Source organism: Branchiostoma lanceolatum, chromosome 11, assembly GCF_035083965.1.
Source record: "Branchiostoma lanceolatum isolate klBraLanc5 chromosome 11, klBraLanc5.hap2, whole genome shotgun sequence".
In the NCBI taxonomy this organism is placed as follows: domain Eukaryota; kingdom Metazoa; phylum Chordata; class Leptocardii; order Amphioxiformes; family Branchiostomatidae; genus Branchiostoma; species Branchiostoma lanceolatum.
The window spans coordinates 116,012-131,135 of record NC_089732.1 but is presented as its reverse complement, the minus strand read 5'-3'; the positions used below and the strand labels follow the sequence as shown (position 1 = coordinate 131,135).

At 46.4% G+C, this 15,124-nt stretch overlaps 1 protein-coding gene and 1 long non-coding RNA gene across 2 annotated transcripts in view; one reads left to right on the top strand and one right to left on the bottom strand.

The window, feature by feature from the left end:
* The window catches only part of LOC136444848 (glycine dehydrogenase (decarboxylating), mitochondrial-like), a 47,011-nt gene extending 35,270 nt beyond the window's left edge, over window positions 1–11,741 (top strand). Inside the window, exons 11-22 of the mRNA XM_066442602.1 lie at window positions 253–353; window positions 900–984; window positions 1,916–1,957; window positions 2,436–2,578; window positions 2,907–2,982; window positions 3,782–3,987; window positions 5,512–5,694; window positions 6,827–7,071; window positions 7,896–7,991; window positions 8,241–8,348; window positions 8,691–8,836; window positions 9,392–11,741. Coding sequence (XP_066298699.1) covers window positions 253–353; window positions 900–984; window positions 1,916–1,957; window positions 2,436–2,578; window positions 2,907–2,982; window positions 3,782–3,987; window positions 5,512–5,694; window positions 6,827–7,071; window positions 7,896–7,991; window positions 8,241–8,348; window positions 8,691–8,836; window positions 9,392–9,541 — 1,581 coding nt within the window. The 3' untranslated portion in view covers window positions 9,542–11,741. The remainder of the gene's footprint in view (window positions 1–252; window positions 354–899; window positions 985–1,915; window positions 1,958–2,435; window positions 2,579–2,906; window positions 2,983–3,781; window positions 3,988–5,511; window positions 5,695–6,826; window positions 7,072–7,895; window positions 7,992–8,240; window positions 8,349–8,690; window positions 8,837–9,391) is intronic.
* A 1,834-nt stretch (window positions 11,742–13,575) lies between these two features.
* LOC136445375 (uncharacterized) lies at window positions 13,576–14,888 on the bottom strand. The gene is made up of 2 exons (XR_010757404.1): window positions 14,415–14,888; window positions 13,576–14,099 (listed from the first exon to the last, which is right to left on the bottom strand). It is a non-coding gene; the product is annotated as an uncharacterized lncRNA (long non-coding RNA).
* Between the last annotated feature and the right edge of the window lie 236 nt (window positions 14,889–15,124).

Below are 15,124 nucleotides of genomic sequence, written 5' to 3'. Positions count from 1 at the left end.
ATAAGGTTTGAGTTTCCTTGAACAGAAATACAAGGTTTCAACTGTTTCAAAACTTTATCCAGTTGCTTGAGTAATTATTTTTGGCGTAGAAATACAAGGTTATAAATGATAGGAGCAAATGGACTGTATCTCAGGTTCTTTACAGGACAACTTTAACTACATGTATTTAGATGACTGTCTACAGGATGGAATAATCAACTGCGCAATCATTCCTTTCTTCCTCCACTTGTTCATTCATTCCTTTGTTCCCAGGCACTCCTGGCAGACAAGATGGACTCCTCCCCCCAGGGGAGTATAATGAACACTCCCTTCAGACGGACCTCCCGCTATCTGCAGCACAAGGTCTTCAACAGGTAAATGTCTTCCCAAGTAGTTCAAAACTATAATCCACTATAAACTATAAACATCATCATCCACTAGTTTCTGCATCTGCAGTCGTGGAAACGTCCTGCAGCTGCATCAGTCTTTCTGTATTCTATAACATTTGAGGAACAAAGAATGAAGTTTAAGCAGCTCGACTGTACTTTTCATGACTTCTTTTTTTGTTGTTTTGAACTCGAAACTGTTTCTTTTTTGTGTAGTACTGTACCAAGACATCTGTACTAGACTGACTGACTGTAGATGTTCTTGACTCTGTACTAGACTGACTGGCAGTAGATGTTCTTGACTCTGTACTAGACTGACTGACTGTAGATGTTCTTGACTCTGTACTAGACTGACTGACTGTAGATGTTCTTGACTCTGTACTAGACTGACTGACTGTAGATGTTCTTGACTGTTCTTGACCTCAATGAAAAGCAGCCTGCAGGTTGATTTGAGCTTTTCAGAACTAAACAAAGGTTCAAACAAACAATGAAAGTGCCGGTTGATTAAAAGTGATGTCTGTTTCGGTCCTGCAGCCACCAGTCGGAGACGCGGCTGGTCCGCTACATGAAGCAGCTCGAGAACAAGGATGTCTCCCTGGTGCACTCCATGATCCCTCTGGTCAGTACCACATACACACACAACCACAAACAAACATACATGTTCACACACTCACACACACTCACTCACACACAAGCACGTCTCCCTGGTGCACTCCATGATCCCTCTGGTCAGTACTGTAACACACACGCACGCAAACAAACATGCATGTACACACACACACTCTCACGCACTCTCACGCACTCTCACGCACTCACACAAGGACGTCTCCCTGGTGCACTCCATGATCCCTCGCTCACTCGCTCACTCACTCACTCACTCACTCACTCACTCACTCACTCACTCACTCACATGTACACACACATACACATTACACTTGTACAGTAACTGCTATCTTTTTGGCGCATGTTAATTAACATGCTCCGCATGTGGGTCCCTTTAGACACAAGCTGCATGGGCAGCTGGCAATAGTCTAACTGCAGGGAAATCTTGCTTCAGCCTCAGCATTCTAGTCACAGGCAGGAGCCGGAAGTTTTACATGAATTTTGAGAAACCTTAACTCAAGTGAGTTGTCTTGAGTCTGTGATGTTGAAGGTCGTGTAAAATGAAGAGTCACTTTGACGATGTCCCTCCAATGTCACAGGAAAACCGTAGAAATTAGAATTCTGGAGAGAGCGGAGGCGTGCATGGGGGTTAATGAGGAGAGGGAAGGTCTGAATGGGGGTTAACGGTGTGAGATTGCAGGGTTGGGATGAAAGGGCTGGGAGTGATCCCTGGCTCTGCGGGGAGTGTTGGAATTCTAGATTCCAGATCAAAAGGAATTTTGGATCGGAAGTACTTGGGTGGAATGTGGAATTCCTGTGTGCGGCTGGAATGTTCAAGTTATTTGTTCCTTATAAAAAAGGGTTATATGGGCAGACATTTGGAATTATTGTTTTTTTTTTTGTTTGTTTGTTTGTTTGTTAACATGATAATTTTCTATTTTCTGCAGGGCTCCTGTACGATGAAGCTGAACAGCACAACACAGATGATGGTGAGTCTGAATTTCCTTGAAGATTCAGCCTTTCCTTGGAGATTTAGCCTTTCCTTGGAGATTTAGCCTTTCCTTGGAGATTTAGCCTTTCCTTGGAGATTTAGCCTTTCCTTGAAGATTTGGTTTTTCCTTTAGTATCCAGGCCAGCTTGGTAATTGCTGAATGTTGTCAACTTGCAGTGTTCAGAATATCAGAGGAAAAGTCCTTCCAGAAACTGGAAGGAAAATGGCAAAATATTCATGATAAGAAAATCAATGAAGTTAGTAACTCTTCTGTGTTAAAGAAACCAAACAATATTTTACTACCGTATCATCAATTTGTATTCTTTGACATTTATTCTGTATGATTGATTTTTTACATGCAATTACTCTATCATTTATAAGAACTTAGTGCCCTAAATTATCAAACGACGGTAACACCAGACTCTTGATGAATTTGAATAAAATCTTGAAATGCTCCCTCCCTGCGTGGTTCCCAGCCGTGTTCGTGGCCTGAGTTCTCGGCGCTGCACCCGTTTGTTCCTGAGGACCAGGCCGTCGGGTACCGCGAGATGCTGCGGGAGCTGGAGGAGGATCTCTGCGAGATCACCGGCTACGACTCCATCAGCTTCCAGCCCAACAGGTAAGAATAACACCTGGGCACAGGTGAGGTAGATACACCTGTAAGACACACAGAGTGTATACGGCATTGTTCCTTAACCAAGAAAGCTGACTGCAAACTTGGTGCAGACCTGCAGTTTGGTGCAAGATTGACCTGGCCGTTCATTTTGCCATCCTGATTACTAAGAGTAATTACCGAGTAAGGAGAAAGATGTGACATCAAACGTGAATACGGAATCTAACTTCTGTCCATGCCACACAGATCCTAGTTTAATAGTTTAGAGTGCCAAGAATCTAGTATAGGACTGGATACAGGTTACTGATGATTGTACACATGTATCTCCCCCCAGCGGTGCGCAGGGCGAGTACGCCGGTCTCCGTGCAATCATGGCCTACCTGGCCTCCAAGGGGGAGGGCCACAGATCCGTAAGTTACCTGTCTTACCTGTCGTATCTGTACCAGGTGTTTTCTGTGGAAAGGTCTTGTTGAATGTTTTTGTCATTGCTATGAGCTCAAACATGATAGACTAGTGACAATGCCTGCTTAACAATCTTAGTGTTTTAGTTTACATGTGTGTGTGTATCAGGGCTGTCTCCAGGAACCGTCCCTCCAGCCCGGGAAGTTTGCTTGTTGGGAAAGACAGGAATTTCACACCGTCTGTCCAGAAAACCTGGACTTCATGACACAAAATTGATGACAATGTATTCGTAGGCTTTAAATGACAGATTTAACATTAGAAATGGGCTCCCAAACACTGAGCGTGATGTATAAAGTCTACAGCTGGAGACAGCCCTGGTGTGTATTGTCTGTTGTGCTTCCTGTCCAAGTGAACAGGTTCCTTCTTTGTCTGCTTGACTCCTGCTCTTGCTTGTTCACCTCTGGTAAAAACCTGTACATCCCTCCCTCTCACCCCTCTATTCTCACCCTGTTCCCAGCTATCCCTCCCTCTCACCCCTCTATTCTCACCCTGTTCCCAGCTATCCCTCCCTCTCACCGCTCTACTCACCCTGTTCCCAGCTATCCCTCCATCTCACCCCTCTACTCACCCTGTTCCCAGCTATCCCTCCCTCTCACCCCTCTACTCACCCTGTTTCCAGCTATCCTGTTTACCCCTTCTTCTTACCCTGTTTCCTGCTGGACAAAGATGACAGTACCACAGTCCTCCCCCTGACCGTGACCCTTGCCCTTTGCCCCAGGTGTGTTTGACCCTTGCCCTTTGCCCCAGGTGTGCCTGATCCCGACCTCGGCGCACGGCACGAACCCCGCGAGTGCCCAGATGGCGGGGATGAAGGTTCAGCCGGTAGAGGTCAGCCGCGACGGGCGCGTCTCGAAGGAACACCTGTACAAGATGGCTGAGAAGCACAAGGAGCACCTGGCCTGCATGATGATCACCTACCCTTCAACCAACGGGGTGTTCGAGGACGATGTCAGGTAAGGAGGTGTACCTGTACCTGTACTAATAAGGCACAGGTTAGCACCTGGCCTGCATGATGATCACTTACCCTTCAACTAACGGGGTGTTCGAGGACGATGTCAGGTAAGGAGGTCTACCTGTACCTGTACTTATAGTTATAGGGCGTATTCACGTGACGTCATCACCCCTGCCCTCCGTGGGCGGCCATGTTGGTGCTCACCCTGCAGCGAAGTTTTTCGGTGTCCAACGGTCTCTAAATTTCCAAGGAATGCGAAGTCGTCTGATCGCTGTTTTCTTATATACAAAGAGTCTCCAGCTTCACATCCTTTTCGCTACAAAAATCCAATTTCACCTACTGGAAATGACCCATTATCGACGACCGAGGAAAGGTTTTCCCCAGAAGCCTACAAATATGGCTGCTAAACTGTTTACAGAGTACGCATAAAATCAGTTCACAGCATACAAGTGTTCCAAGGCCTGCAACCACGTAGTACAGTGTCTTGAGTGTCGTGAAAAAAATTGTTGACAGGGAGTATGTTATGATTGGGAAAGTTCGACGTTGAAAGATCCCCAGTTTACGAACGTGTCTCAAGCAACGTCACGACTACACGGTGCCGCAACTGTGTTACACAACGGGCCTGTAATTTGCTTTTCGACCAGATACAAAAGGTTTCCATACACACACGTTGATTCTCAAACTTCAACTATTTAGATCCGTTGTTCGTATGTCAGAAATCCACTTTTGTTTCAGTCGTTAGTCCCTTCGTATGTTCCCGCACCAAGCCCGCACTTACACTAGAAACGCAAAACCAATCTTACTGTTACCCGATCAGTGTGTGCTTTATCAGTCGCAATCCAACATCTGACCACGAGGCAAAACACCATGATTATGAGACAAAACGTTTTGAAGGGAAACTGTGAACGGCGTAGAAAACATCTGCCATTTCGATGGAGAGTTCCACAGGGATCCACTATCAAGTGAGTCATGAGCACCAACATGACCGACAGTGCTCGTTGCGAGGGGGCGGGTCACGTGACTGAATACGCCCTATACCTGTAGCTGTAATCATGTTTCGGTACAGCTGAGCACCTGGCCTGCATGATGATCACCTACCCTTCCACCAACGGGGTGTTCGAGGATGATGTCAGGTAAGGAGGTGTACCTGCACCTGTACTAATAGTTATACCTGTACCTGTACTTATAGTTATACCTGTAGCTGTAATCATGTTAAGTACAGCTGAGCACCTGGCCTGTATGATGATCACCTACCCCTCAACTAGTGGTATGTTGGAGGAGGATGTCAGCTTAGCTTGTGCACCTGTTCCTGTAAAAATGTTTAGGTACTGGTATGAACTTCAGGGGCCAGACTAAGGAAAGAATTGATCAATCTAAAGCATAGAAGGAAGCAACAATCTTGATATCAAATCAGTGCAACCGTGACTCATTTTTGATGACTGGAGTCGATGATTTAAGCTTTTCTGTCAATTACGGCAGCCAGGTGTACAATGTGTTTGTTTATGCCTGTTGTTTACCCCTGCAGGGAGATTTGTGACCTTGTGCACAGCTACGGAGGCCAGGTGTACGTGGACGGAGCGAACATGAATGCGCAGGTGGGGCTGTGCCGACCGGGCGACTACGGCGGCGACGTGTCTCACCTGAACCTGCACAAGACGTTCTGCATCCCTCACGGCGGCGGCGGGCCCGGCATGGGGCCCATCGGAGTGTAAGTAGCGCCTCCTTGGGACAGTTGTAGGTACCACAGGCATGGGGCCCATCGGAGTGTAAGTAGCGCCTCCTAGGGACAATTGTAGGTACCGCAGGCATGGGACCCATCGGAGTGTAAGTAGCGCCTCCTAGGGACAGCTGTAGGTACCGCAGGCATGGGGCCCATCGGAGTGTAAGTAGCGCCTCTTAGGGACAGTTGTAGGTACCGCAGGCATGGGGCCCATCGGAGTGTAAGTAGCGCCTCCTAGGGACAATTGTAGGTACCGCAGGCATGGGGCCCATCGGAGTGTAAGTAGCGCCTCCTTGGGACAGCTGTAGGTACCGCAGGCATGGGACCAATCGGAGTGTAAGTAGCGCCTCCTAGGGACAGCTGTAGGTACCGCAGGCATGGGACCCATCGGAGTGTAAGTAGCGCCTCCTAGGGACAATTGTAGGTACCGCAGGCATGGGACCCATCGGAGTGTAAGTAGCGCCTCCTTGGGACAGCTGTAGGTACCGCAGGCATGGGACCCATCGGAGTGTAAGTAGCGCCTCCTTGGGACAGCTGTAGGTACCGCAGGCATGGGACCCATCGGAGTGTAAGTAGCGCCTCCTAGGGACAATTGTAGGTACCGCAGGCATGGGACCCATCGGAGTGTAAGTAGCGCCTCCTTGGGACAGCTGTAGGTACCGCAGGCATGGGACCCATCGGAGTGTAAGTAGCGCCTCCTTGGGACAGCTGTAGGTACCGCAGGCATGGGGCCCATCGGAGTGTAAGTAGCGCCTCCTAGGGACAGTTGTAGGTACCGCAGGCATGGGGGCCATCGGAGTATAAGTAACTTCAGTTTTACTCATGTATGAATAAGCCTCCAAGTATCAGTTGTAGGTACTGCAGGACTACGGTATGTCACTATGTATGTGCTCCCAAGTAAGTAGCAGTAACAGTAACTACAAATGGCAGGAAGTCTTATAAATACACTTAGAGAGACTTTATTGTGATACTGATAAATGTGTTGTTAGCAGACTTGAGATGTTCAATACCCCCCTCCCTCCTCAGTAAGCAGCACCGTTGTGAGAGTAGAGAGACTTTATTGAGGTATTGATAAGTTCTGTGCTGATACTTGAGATGTCCCTTTTCCTCCTGCCCACAGTAAGGCCCACCTGAGCCCATTCCTGCCCAGCCACCCCGTGGTCGAGGTGAACTCTGCGACCCCGTTTGGCGTCGTCTCAGCGGCTCAGTTCGGCTCGGCGTCCATCCTGCCCATCTCCTGGGCCTACATCAAGCTGATGGGGGGCAGCGGCCTGCGCCACGCCTCCGAGGTCTCCATCCTCAACGCCAACTACATGAGCAGACGTCTGGAGGGCCACTTCAAGACTCTCTACAAGGGAACAAACGGTGAGTATGAGATACAAAACAAACAAACAAAGGGAACCAACGGGGAGTATAAGTATTAGTTCAAGGATGGACGGGCGAGTTTGTGGGGATATATCAGAGCCCCGCCTCCCGAGGAGGTTGTTGGCGTCCCGAGGGCGTAGCCCGAGGATGCCAACAAGCTCCGTGGGAGGCGGGCTCTGATATATCCTCACAAACAAGCCCGTCCATCCTTGAACTGATTTAGAGCACAGCCATCTGTCCGAAGCAAAGCTAAGCATACATATTGGGAAATAGTTTGACATATACACTGAAACAAACACAATATGCCAATATGAATGTTTGGGTTTGTGAGTCTCTTTTTCTTAGAATAATCCCCAGTCCACATGTGGTTTTACTTCTGTGGTTCAGTTGAGGTGACAGGCGAGTACCAAGGAGTGACTCATTATTTCCTCTCCCTTGAGGCAGAGGTGCTATAACCAACCTGGGATCTGGTCTCAGCCAATGGAGAGCCAGACTTTACGCTAGAGCACCTCTGCCTCAAGGGAGAGAGGTGCTCTAACTAACTTTGGCTGTGTATGTGGATTTCAAACAGCAAAATACCTGCTCCTAATTGGCTAAGGACAGATGGCTGTGCTCTAAGATACAAACAAAGGGAACCAACCGCCAGCCGTGTTCAGTACTCTATACTCTGTTCAGTTTTTTCCATCCCACTTTGAATACCCCTGACAATGTTTGATAGTAAGAGTTCCTTGTGTTAGACCTAGAAGTTCTAGTGTTTAATGTGGCTGTTCTGAACCTGCGTTCTTCTTCCTTGTTGATTTTGATACGATTTCGTCTCCCTGCAGGCTTCTGTGCTCATGAGTTCATCCTGGACACGCGGGTGTTCAAGAAGACGACGGGAGTCGAGGTGGCCGACATCGCCAAGCGGATGCAGGACTATGGTATGTAACTGCCCCCTGGGGACAGGTGTAGGTACTGCAGTCCACCAGTCATTATCTTTTATTGGTCATAATCTTAGCAAGTAAACTTTTTTTGTAGTTGCCTTCAATGCAGATAGCTTATGGATCAAATTGCTGCCAGGCTTGTTTGATTTTCAAATCGAGTAATTAATTTGTATGGTCTGTAAATCCTTACTCCAATTTTGACACCCTGTTGTTTGTTTGATCCTGTATTATTTTATTGTTGCTCAGGTTTCCACGCGCCAACGATGTCGTGGCCCGTCTCGGGGACGCTGATGGTCGAACCGACGGAGAGCGAAGACAGGGAGGAGCTGGACAGATTCTGTGACGCCCTCATCCGTATGTAGATCTGTTAGTTATAATCTGTACCAGTCCACTGGTATCTGCATCCTGAACTCATGATCACGTGCCTGTTAGTCAGATCTGTATTAGTCCGTATATCAGATTCCTATCTGTGTATGCATCAGTAACGTGGTGTAACAACCCTTCTGAGTCAGTGTAACCAGTTTTCTTACACGGGACAACTTGCTGCTAGTGCTAAAGCTGTTTGAAGTTGGAATTGAATTTCTAAACGTCAAATCTGAAAAACTGAAACATTCAGCTCTAGACATGTCTTGACTGAAGGTTTCATATTGACTTTTGTCAGCTGATCCGTGATTTCTGTTCTTCTGTTTCCCTCAGAAATCCGCCAGGAGATCCGTGAGATTGAGGAGGGTCGCATGGACCGGCAGAACAACCCGCTCAAGATGGCGCCGCACACGCTCGCGGCCGTCACGCAAAGCGAGTGGAACAGGCCGTACTCACGGGAGCAGGCAGCATTCCCACTGGTGAGTACAGGGGGTAGGGTGTAGGGGGAGGGGGGTACAGGAGAGGGGAGTACAGGGGGTAGGGTGTAGGGGGAGGGGGGTACAGGGGAGGGGAGTACAGGGGGAGGGTGTAGGGGGAGGGGGGTACAGGGGAGGGGAGTACAGGGTGTAGGGGGAGGGGGGTACAGGGGAGGGGAGTACAGGGGGTAGGGTGTAGGGGGAGGGGGGTACAGGGGAGGGGAGTACAGGGGGAGGGTGTAGGGGGAGGGGGGTGAGTACAGGGGGGAGGGTGTAGGGGGAGGGGGGTACAGGGGAGGGGAGTACAGGGGGGAGGGTGTAGGGGGAGGGGGGTGAGTACAGGGGGGAGGGTGTAGGGGGCTGCACACATTGAGTGGAACAGCTGCCTTCCCTCTGGTAAGGAATATTTGTGAATAGTTCCCTCAGGTCAATAAAAAAAAAGGATGGTGGCAGAACAGGAGGCAGAGGGGCTGTTGTTTCTCATAACCTAGCATTCTTTCTGAAATCTGTTAGAGGCTATTTTCTAAAACCTAATTTCTGCTTCCCCCCACCCTTCAGCCGTTTGTCCAGCCCGACAAGAAGTTCTGGCCGTCGTCGGGCCGGACTGACGACATCTACGGGGACCAGAACCTGGTGTGCACCTGTCCCCCCATGGACCAGTACGCACCCTGCTTCTCCGAGGACGGGCAGGCACAGTCCGCAGTCTGACCGCCAGGCACCGTGTTGCTAGGCAACAGAACCGGGTCGCTAGGCAACTGAAAAATATACGCCAAATGACAGTTTATCAAGCAACTGGATAAGATATTGCTGTCTTTCGTCACTGCTGACTGCCAATCACCGCATCGCTAGGCAACAGAATGGGGTCGCTAGGCAACATGGTTCACTAGGCAACAGAAAATATACCCCACATGAGAGTTACTTGGGCAACTGTACAAAATTTTGAAACAGACGTTTCAGACAGCATTCGCTCTCTTTCCTTAGTGACTAAAGGAAAGAACTTGGGAACCAGGTTTTATACCGAAACTCTGAATCAATATGTTAATGAGGTTAAGACACATAGAAGACTAAGTCAAGACAAGGTTGTATGCTAAGTCCAGTTGCTTGAGAAACTGTCATTTGCTGTATCTTATTACCTGGATGTCTAATCTTCATCAACGTAACAGAAGATATATTTGTATGAGTCGCTGAGATGTGGAGATTGAACTATATTGATCTGGTGTATGATATGATATGATAATTATGATATGATATTTGAGAGTACAGCAACTATTGTCACGAGAGGATTTCAACAAACAGTAGAAACAGCTGCGCAGGGGAACAGTTACTCAAGCAACTGGGTCGACTTTGGAGAGTTGCTTGAGTAAGGGTTACCTTGCATATCTTATTACCTGGATGTCTAACTTTCCTCGAAGTAGAAACTACTATATGTGTTACATGTGGTTGTCAGAATAGTTTTCCGTCGCTTAACTTTTCATTTGTTTTGTCATCCATAGAAACTATTGCAATCTGTGATTGGGTAGATACCGTACAATTGCTGCTGCAATGGGGAAATGTTATGTCAAGTATAGATGTTTAAATATTTCATGGTTAAGTCTCAGTTTAAGGATCTCTGCCGAACCCAGCAACATTGATACAATTCCCAAAGTTTATAAGGCATTGTGATCATTTGACTATTTTGCTCGAAAGCTAAATTATTTAACTGTTAAGTTTCCAGCGTCAAACTTTTGTAAGTGGACATTTGATTTGTCATGACCAGTACAGTAATATGATACTGCATGTGTTGTAACAGGCTGTTTCATTGGCTGTGCATTCATACCCACTACAATTACTGCCATCAGACTTTTGTAACTCGACATTTGATTGGTCATTTACTGTCATCAGACTTTTGTAACAGGAGACTTGATTGGTCGATTTCTGCCATGAGACTTTTGTAATGGGACATTTGATTGGTCTTGTATTTCTGGCCATATAACATATTACCTCCATAATATGCTAATTATTAGTTATGCTGTAATTCCTCTATATGTGCTAATTTTGGCGTTTCAGCTCGAAACTTAACCTCCACTCTGCAAAGGTAGTCTTTTGTCACCAAAATTGTCTGGTAACAGGTTAGGCAGCAGGGAGAAGGTTAAGCTATAAAAATGGGACTTGGTGCAAGATACAAGATAAGAAGTTTTATATCACTACTTGAGGTTGTGGAAGGTGTAAAAGTCATAACTGTAAGTGGGAAGGGTGACCGTGTTTAAAACGCACAGGGAGAACTGGTCATATTGATTATGGGGATGAATAGCAAGTTTACTGTTATATGTTAGAGATTTCTGCAGATGTGTTTATAAACAGGCACACTTGAACTTGTCCCATGTTCTGTTGAATATCGGAACATGAGTGTTTAATTATCAGATGTTGGGATATAAACTTGATTTATTTTCTTTTGTTGCTTCACTAGATTGAACCCAACATGGTCCTGTCTGTGCCAGTATGGCTGTTGACATGTCCGTTTCCTACCCGTGCTTGTGTTCTGTTTAACCCCACGACTGAGAAGGAATCGGCTGTATTTCCTGACTTGATGTTCAGCTGGTTAATTTTCCTTCTCATCCTGTGTCTTTCTTTGGGCTGTTCCATTCCAAATGTTTCGGGACCCCTAATTTTTATGTCCATGATGATAATATGCAATTTTGCTCCTCTGTCTCTTCATATCTTTTAAAGAAAGACTGGTACATCTTTCCTGAACATTTGAAGTGGAGTAGCTGTTTAATTTCCTTATTTTTTTTTTATTTGTTAAACTCGAAGTAAAGCAGAGATTATTGTGGGAATGCACTACGAGGGTTTGTACATAAGAAATTTGTATGGGTGCATTTGGGTGCAATGGGGGACGTGTGAGAACAATAAAAAATGGTTTGATATTGAATTGTGCACTTGTGATATTTGCAAATCTTGTTGGAAAGGAGATTTTATTGTAACCTACACCCTACTGAGGTAGTCTTTTGGCACTGAGTCTATGTAGGTTATGGGGTGAGGCAGTAGGGGGAGGGTTAAGGCTACGGCAGGACCCTTGAAAAAGTTCCTGCCGTAGACGTTTTTTAGAAACCTCTGTGTGAATTCCTGGGGACAAGAGAGAGTGATAGTCTCTTGGCTCTCACAGTGTACTTTTAGCGCCCCACAGTGACAGGGGAAGGTACTACAGGCAAGGAACGGTTACTGTCAGAATGCGGTTCCCTGCATGTAGTACTTTCACCAAGCACTGGGCGGCGCTTTTATTCGACCCACCAGCACTTCCATAAAAGTCGTTCTGAAAGAATGTAACAACCTTCCTACGGGGGCATGGATCGGAGAATTCGGCGAAAAAAAGGAATAATTGGCCAGGGGAGTCAGTCCACGGTAAGGTTAGCATTCCCCCCTTGGAGAAACTGTGCCTGCAAATGAAAACCCTCCGGTGGCCAAACTCTCCTTACAAATACTCTCCCCACTGAGTAACCTCCCGGGCACGCCAAATCGCGGACTTTCCTTCCTTTATAAGTCTGTTATCTTCCACCCATGGTCATGTTACAGTATGAAGGAATATCTAATGCTAGCATTCAAATTTGAGCTCAGAGCGGATTTATATCGCAAATATGGCGACGCTTATATCATTGCTAAAAATGGTTTTATTTATTCACATCGTAGTGAACTTAGCCACACCGTCGCTCTTGATGAAGGGGCGTTGTGCGAAACTTTTCCTCCAGCTGCTCTAAATGGTCGGGTTTGCGCCATGTATGGATCAGAGCCCATGAAAGCCTGAAGTAAAAGTTAAGTATCACGGCCCTGCGTAACTTACCAGAACTAACCAAAAGACCCAAATAAGTTAGTGCACCCGAAACCAACAAGTGAGCGCAGCTGACGCCATTATCATAATCTACCCAAATAGCTTAGAATGCCGTAGAATAGATAAATATTGCGACAAAACAACAACAGGCATTATTATCACAAGTAAAAACATGAATAGGGGTTCTGGTCATTTTATAGAAGTCCAAATGTATAGAAATAAAGCTGTATATACGGGGAGGAATCAAACTTATCCCTGTTTCGTGTCAGTTCTTGGACCACAAATGAAAACTCCTCAGAGCTACTCCGGGCTGTAGACAAGATATTTAGGAGTTATGTCGTTCCTTACGACAGCCTCCCCGTTTCGGGAGAAGATGTCAGCCCAAGTGGGCTGGCATGTGCGAGCCTTGGACGGCTGAGCTGAGCTGTCCTATGGCTTAGGAGATCACTAGTTCTCTGTCTGGGAACTTAGTGTCTCAAAAAACTGGGACCCTCCGCGGTGCCCTCAAGGCCGGTCTTGCCACGCCAGGCTGTGTCGCAAGACGTCACGTAACACGTCACGTAACACGATGTCGCATGAAGTCAGAATTATACGAAATAGTGTGAAAATATAACAAAATTTAGCCATTATAAGTTCATATTCCCACAATTTCCCAGACTCTTCTAGCCCTCCCCTCAATACAAGGTTTAATATTGTACGCAAATCCTAATAGCATTATTCAACCTTTTGTGCCCCAACCCCGCCTACACCCCTGCAAATCTTTACACTACCTTAAGAGCAAGCGTCTTTCGTTTGTGGTCTGGGCACCAAAAAGATGATTTGGGTAAATTATGTTCATGAACACCTGTAACACAGGTGAGTGTAATTAATCTCAATGTATTAATTGCCATGGTTACTGAGGTTCAGTCATAAACACAATAAAGACTAGGAACCCTGGGCGTTGGTGACTCAACGTTTTAATGGATTTTGAAATTATAACAAGCAAAACTAAAGAGACCCGTTTGCAGATCGGTAAGACTTTCCTTGCAAAGGAATATCGCCATTGTTCAGAATATGAAGTGCAGAGAACATAGACAGAATTAAAGACGTACTGAAGGACGGGAAACATTAGTTCAGTTCTGTCTACATTTTTTTTCTACAGCCTGGTTTAATCTCGCTTATAGCGGCCAATATTCCTCACAGCCTCAAACAGCGGAGTTTGCGCCACACAGACTAGTTTTTATACAACCCTCACAGATCTAACATGCACGTAGAAAATATCGGCAGACAGCACTGCCTAGTTGAATCCCAAATGTTGCTTATACATATTAATTCGTGCCTAGTTTTCGATGTCTTCTCAGGAATTGAAACACGTGTGATTTGGTTCTTGTTTTCCAAAATCATCAACGGCTTCCTTCGGTCCACGAAGACGATATACTTCAGATGTGGTTGTGCTGGAACAACTTTTGCAGGAACTGTAAAAGACTGTCGACAATTGTTAAAGGCCATATAATAAGATAATATTGTAGTGATTTCTCAACAAGTTACATGCAGGAAGTCTAAGAGGATGCAGCCATGAATACAGCGAGCCACCTTCTCACAATTATTGTTCTGCGAAAATCATAACAAAAGGGCGTTTTCGACTGCTCTGATATCAACTGCCGTACGTTTATATTTACATCATCATTATATTTGCATACGTATCATGATATGAGGAAAAACGGCTGTCAAGCTGGGTTCACAGACTTTCAATACCTCAGTGATATCTTAATAAAAGAGAGAGACAGAAAATATAAATACCGCTGCCGCTGTGACCTGCGTTCCGCTCACCAGTCTGTCAATAACTGGAAAAAGCAATTCAGTATCTGCGTTTGCAGTGCAGCAGACCGTTTCTGAATGTCCACACGACAATTAAAAGTTCAACCTATGAGAGAATGGCAATTAGCTGTTCGACCAATGAGAGACTGGCAATTAGCTGTCTCCGACCAATGGGAGAGTGGCAATTAGCTGTCTCCGACCAATGAGAGAGTGGCAATTAGCTGTCCGACCAATGAGAGTCCGTGTGGCTGACGGTCCGTCAAATAGTTTCTTTTTGATTTCCATCTGTAAGTTCAGACGGAGGTGGGCGGGGCTAATGCATCGGCATTTTGATCATGATTCACATTTCGGAGCGAGGATACATCTTTCACCATCCCTAGTTATAGCAGTAAGCACGTTGTGTAGCAATTGGTCTCCCGCGAGGGATTAACAGGGGGCACCACGTGAAGGTTTGCTACTCGCCCCCCTTGTTAGTTTGTTAGTGTGCAAGTGCAAGTGGTACACAGATACAGACACTTTCGTTTCGTTTCTTTTCCGCTTCCAACCAACGCACGGGGACTTCGCTGTCAACAGGCAGGCTAAGCCCTCCCAACAAGTCATAGGGCAAGCCGTCCTCAGCAAATCCGCCACGCCAGCCGATCGCCTAGGTATTCGTGAACACAAATATCACTAAACGAACATAGCCACATGGT